We start from the raw sequence: 6,580 nt of genomic DNA, 5'->3' as shown, positions 1-6,580 counted from the left end.
CCTACGACACATCTACTACAATATCATGTAATTTAATGCTTTGGTTGCTATGAACTAATATAGATTAATGTTGTTACACTCGCCTTAAATTTATTACTCAGCATTGTCACTTAAAGTCACTCACTTTATGCTTGAATCATAACATATATATGGGTTAAAAAAATGGATGCTTTAGTCAATGTCATAGATTATTTGTTGAAGTCAATTTGAGGCAAAATGTAGCATAATAAAGGGAGCTTCATGTCATAGAATTTGCCATTTTTTGAAAAGGCTCATGGAAACTGGATTTCTCCTTATATGCCACTCACTATAAATTCTGAAACAAAATTAATTTAATGGGAGGTTTATTCAGAATATGGCTCTGTAATGAGTGACAAAAATAGAATGCAAAGAAAATACTGAAACTATTAAACAAGACATGTCTGTAAAGAAATTATTAAATTAGTTTCAGATTTTGTAGTTGCTACAGTTTACTAGCAAACAATATATTATTTGTCTATGAGCCCATGAATGACTACTTTTTCACCACATGCATAAATGGGGTTTACATCTTGGTTGGACTAATATTCCTTTAATTTTGATAATATGCTTCCATTAGTTTACTATTTATCCAGCTCCCTTTGTAAGAAAATAAAGTTAACAATATATAATTATACATGAATTGGTTTAAACTATGAAAAGTTTTAGTATTTATTCAAAGAATCCTCTCAATTTTTTTTATTAATGGTCTACTGATTGGTTTAGGTATCAATGTGACAAAAGAGTGAATTAGCCATGTCTTTGGAAGTAGCTTACATGCATTCAGTATTAATTTATTTTGTTGCAATTACATTTTTTGTTTGATTAATCTGAGCAATTCTTGGTTTAATTAATATGAGGTTGCAAAATAGTTTAAAAAAGAATTTGGTCTTGGTATATTGATCTTGTTTTTTTTTTCTTTTGAATATAGTTTCTCTCATGTAACTACATAAATGGATAAGTAATAGTTGTTGAAGTTCATATATATGAAGACATTTGTACAAACAAAAATGTAAGCAATATATTTTTCACAAATAAGAACTAACCTAAAACAAAAATTCTCAAAATAAAGTAAATTAAGAAATGTCAATTTTTTATTGTAAAATAAGACTAGGTCTTTACTACATTGTTTAGGATTATATTTAAGTAAATATTTTTTTTATATTGTCAACAAGATATTATAACAATTCATATGTTATATTTTTTTAAGAATAAAAATTATTAATGTCATCTCTTATGATTGATATGCAACTCTTTTAATAAAAAGATTTAGTTTTTAATGTTGTTTTTAACTTATTGATAGTTGAATATGTGTTTAATATCATCAAATTTATAATTTAAAAAATTACCTAAATATATAAATTTTTTATACTATTAATACCTAAAAATTGAATTCTATTTTTTATTCTTCCATTGATTCAAAAAGTAAATTATTCAATTATATTTTTTGGTTAATTTATACTATTAAACCCTCTAATTATTTGGTATGATATAATAGCTTACATGCATTTAGTATTAGTTTTCATGCTACTAAAATTTTGTTGCATCCTCGGCTGATTTACAAAAAGGTTCTAAATATATCTACATATGAAGGCAAACATAAGTCATTCAAAACCAAGGTTACACTGAACTTTAAATCATAGTCCTTAAAAGAAAATTCTTTTGTCACAAGACTTAAGCATAATATAGAGGATAAGATTCAACTGCAAGCATAGTTAATTTCTAAAGTCTGTAGATGGATAATCTAATTAAACATACAAAATGTTGCACTCCAACTTGGACCTTGCATTTTTTACGGTGGAAAGTCATGTCATTTTAACTTTTCACTCAGTATCTATTAAATTATACATGCCAAGAGCTGCACCAAAAGAATGGACTATCTTTAGCCTCAGCATTGTATGTACTCAAAGACATATGCCACTGCTTCTATGTAGCAGTGAAAAATGCAGCTTCGTGCCAATTAAGTACAGCTAGCATCATAAACCATTCATTTTCTATATTTCTCCCTAAGAAGCCACGCATGTGGCCTCCTCATCAAAGCAACCAAACTATGGGGTCACGCCTGAACTTCATCTGAACCGCAACGTGAAGATTCCAATTGTATTTTCATTCTTAAATGTAAAATAGCATAAATCTCACTAATTCTCAATAAACACCAAACATATCATCAACTGCTTTCGAACCATTTTTTTCCTGAGCATTCAGACCTCGAGCATTGCAATACTTACATGAGACAAATAGAACAAAATCTTCCCGATGCCAAAAAAAGCTAAGTGAAACAAATTCGAAAAGTTATCTGAAAAAAAAAAAAGAAAGCTAATAGATTCCTGTCACAAAGATGCTTCTAAAGTATATGTTTAGATTAGATGAAACAATTTTATTGTTGCTTATATGCTTTGTTCGTACATTACCAAGTTTTATCTCATATGTGCTAACATGTTGTAGAAAATAATGAAGTAAGTAGCACGGGACCTTCTGCAGAAGCAACATCTATCCACAGTACATCAATCTTGTGAGTGTGTAGCTCAACAATGCCAACATAGAACCCCCTGAAGTGTAACACCCTACCATACAGAGACTTATGCTTAAGTCATAATTCAAAGATGGCAAGGTATTACGACCTCTAAAATAAAAATTTAGTACGTATAGTAGTATGAATGATTGTTTATAACTAGGAGCCTTTGTAGAAAAAGGGGTAAACAAAAATCGCAACTCGAAAGCGCAACACTCCGATCGATAACGTAACGAACAAGGATAATCCAACGCGTGATTATATATATACAAAAGAGTGTCAAAAACAGGAATATCAAGACTCAAGATCCGGATGCGAAGATAACCGGTCCGAGCATAACAATATATATACATATGATAAAATAAGGAAAAACCCAAAGGAAACCCAAAGGGACACAAATACAGAAAACCTATTTTCCAAAATCTCCCATAAGAGGAGTCATCACAGTTTGTATTATTTAATGAAGATATAAGTATCTAAACAAAACATATAAACCAAAAACATGGTCCCCAAGAACAAGGAATCTTCGCAATCAAGAAGTCTCCAGCATGCCTCAGCGGGAAACCTCACGTCCTGCATCTGAAAACCACAAAATCCGCATGGGTGAGAACCAGAGGTTCCCAGCAGGTAACAGCTTCCACATATATAATACATAATAATGGAGGAAAGCCGAAGGCAATCCTAGAACTCCCTCCAAGAAATATCAAAGCTTAAAAACAAGCTAAACCATATAAGGGCATCTGACTAAAGATTCTTCAGTCTAACTAATACTTCCCTTTCCAATTCCTTCAAACCTCCCAACCACCAGCAGGAGTATATTATAGCAAACACAGTTATATCAGACAAAGAATATACAAATAGGAGCAGTTAAGACATTTAGACAATTAGCAAGTAATATGCAGTCAAATAGGCAATCTCAAACAATTCACATAGTATGCATATGATGAATGCCTGTCCCTATTGGCCGATGATATCATCTTGTCGGTTATATAGCCAACCCGACAAGTCCTGGTCGCTAACCATTGGACTGTCCCTCTGCCGTGCATCCCCAAACTCGAGTTATACTCGTTATAAACTTGATCATAAACATGATCCATATACATCACCCTCACTGGTGAATATTTACGGGGGTTCGAGCTCATCCGGGCCTTTCACAGTGCCCGGCCACACTTACGACATAGGGTCAACAGAGTCTCAAGCCTCAACCTGGAGCACGTGGTGGCTAGCCACTGCTACTACCCAGGGAAACTCGTATCTCTGATAGTGGAAGTGCAAATCACAATTATCAATAATTCAGCATCAACATGCGTGAATTCTCATCCATGGATCAACATCCATACTAGCCATTCCGGCTCACGGTTCAATCCAGAACCAGCCAATATTCATAGCATACACAGCTATTTCGACTCACGGTTAAATCCATAACCAGCCATTTCATTAACAATTATAGCCTTTCGGCCCATGGCATCACAAGCACTTCCACCACCATCCTCCGCATCTCACATAATCATCTTGATCCTCATTGATCATTCATATTCCCCTTGCTTCACTCGCAAGTTACCTCATTCACTAGCCCCTTTTTAATAGCTAGACATGCCATAATGATTTAAGACATAAATGGTGAGATCGGAGGCTTAGAAGTATGAGATTTGGCTTTTAAAACTCAAAAATCAACTTTGGGATGAAAACAGGGCCGCGCATACGCGCACTCCACGCGCACGCGTGGATGGCCACAACAACTCATCGACGCGCAAGCGTCATGCACGCTAACGCGTGGATTCCAAACTTGCCCATCGGCGCGCACGCGTCACCTACGCGTACGCGCGGGTGTTCTCGTGCCCCAGGCACAACACCGGCACAGTTCTGGCATAACTCTCTGTAAAATGGCTGGGCATTGGGTGCAGCACAATCGGCGCGCCCGCGCACATCACGCGTACGCGTGGATGGCATTTTCTGGAAGATCGGCGCGCACGCGCCAAGTGCGCCCACGCGCAAGGGGTCATTCTGCTAAAAATTTTCTAAGTTAAAAGCTGCAGAATTCACAGATTTACACCCCAATCTCCCGACGGACATAACTTCCTCATTTTAAATCGTTTTTCACCCGTTCTTCGAACGGCATGGACATCCCGGATCCAATTTCATTTCTAAACAGATTTGGCACAAAACGGAGATCCGTAATCCAAGTTATGTCCCGTCAAAGTATGCCCAAAAACCATATTTTCATACAAAACCACAATATGCCATTTTCAAAACAAACCATTTTCAACTCTTTTCAAAACCAATCAAAACATGCCAATTTCATCCCTTTCCTTGAAATCAATTCAAAATGTATCAAATTCAACATCAAGCCTCCTCAACTCACACATTGACACATTACCACAATTTACCAAAATCACTATCTCATCGTTTTACTCCACTTCACCCAAGTGGCTCAAACTCAAACATATTGACATATCATATACTATTCCTCTTGCCAATTATCAACAACACCAATTCCAATAAGTCATTATTGTACACAATCAACATCATACTCACCATCAACATGGTTCAACCCACAATTCAACCATAACCATTCATCAAGCATATATTACAACATGCATATTTCTCATACATCATACCATTAAGGCATCAATAATCATCATCACATATATGACCACATCATATATCTCAAGCATCTAACAATATCAACCATTCAATGCCTATCTTAGGGCCTCTAGCCTAAGTATTTCCTACCACATTACATATTAGATACGGGAAACCGAAACCATACCTTAGCCGATTTTCCCAAGCTCCACCGGAGCACTTCTAAACCACTTATCCACAAGCTCTCAAGGCCTCAACACTTCCAAGAACAGATTTTGCACCACCAAACCCTTTCCAAGCTTTTCAAAATCACCAATCAAGCTCCAATATCCACACATACACAACCTAAGCCACAACCATCATACCCATACACAACATCTCAAACCCAAACATCATAAAACAACAAAAATACACTAGGGTTGAGAATCTTGCCACACCCAAGGTCCAAGGAGACAAGATTAACCTTCTCCTTCAAGAGAGTTGGGTCCTATAACATCAAAGAACCCAAAATCTCAACATTTAACTCATGAAACTCGAAAATAGGGGCTGAGATTTCGAACAGCAAGGTGTGGCTTACCTCAAGATTAATGGTATGGGTTTTGTAGAGCTCTCCGCGGTGAACGCGTGGCCGCAAACGGGGCGGCAATCGGAGCTCTAGATCAAAAGTTATGGTGGTTTGAAGATCAAGTGAGAGAAAGAACTTGAGAGAGTGTTCTTCTCCCCTTCTCTCTAATTTTCAGCTTGTGTGTGTAACAAATGAGGAGAGAGAGTGCTGAAAACTAGGGTTTTGGTTAAGTTATGTTGGGCCAAGGGCCCACTTTGGGTCCAATTGGCCCGGTTTGGCCCGTTCGGTCCAATCTTGGTCCGAATTCTATAAAATTGGTACCAAAATTCTCGTCTCAGTCTCCTCTATCACATTTAGCCATAAAAATCACATTTTAGGCTTTCTAGAATAAATTCTCATTTATGGGTTAATTAGCCGTTAATTAACCGGGTTTTACATCCTATCCACCTAATTGGGAATTTTGCCCACAAAATTCAAATGCAATTACCTGAGAATAAATGCGGATAATCCGATCGCATCTCTGACTCAAGTTCCCAAGTGTGTTCCTCAACGCCGCCTCGACTCCATGCCACTTTGACTAGTGAAACATCTTTTCCACGCAACCGTTTAATACTAGTATCATCAATTCTGACTGGAGCCACTGGAAGCGTCAAATCTTCCCTTAACTGAACCGATTCGGGTTCCAACACATGGCTAGCATCAGGAGTGTACTTCCGAAGCTGCGACACGTGAAACACGTCGTGCAGGTTCGAAAGATGAGGTGGTAAAGCTATTCGATACGCCACCGGTCCAACCCTCTCCAGGATTTGAAATGGACCAATGTATCGAGGATTCAACTTCTTTGCCTTAATCGCCCTACCTACTCCCGTAGTCGGAGTAACCTTAAGGAAAACATGGTCTCC

The 6,580-nt window shown here is 37.1% G+C and overlaps 1 protein-coding gene across 1 annotated transcript; it reads right to left on the bottom strand.

Annotated features, from left to right (window-relative positions):
• Positions 1 to 6,175: 6,175 nt before the first annotated feature.
• On the bottom strand, positions 6,176 to 6,580 carry LOC130963774 (uncharacterized; the record flags this gene model as incomplete). Its single annotated transcript, XM_057889838.1, has 1 exon — positions 6,176 to 6,580. A coding segment is annotated over one exon (405 nt), but the record flags the coding sequence as incomplete, so codon positions are not given.

The sequence above is a fragment of the Arachis stenosperma genome, chromosome 1 (assembly GCF_014773155.1).
Source record: "Arachis stenosperma cultivar V10309 chromosome 1, arast.V10309.gnm1.PFL2, whole genome shotgun sequence".
Classification (NCBI taxonomy): domain Eukaryota; kingdom Viridiplantae; phylum Streptophyta; class Magnoliopsida; order Fabales; family Fabaceae; genus Arachis; species Arachis stenosperma.
The sequence above is the reverse complement of the archived record's forward strand: the minus strand, read 5'-3'. Positions and strand labels throughout refer to the sequence as shown.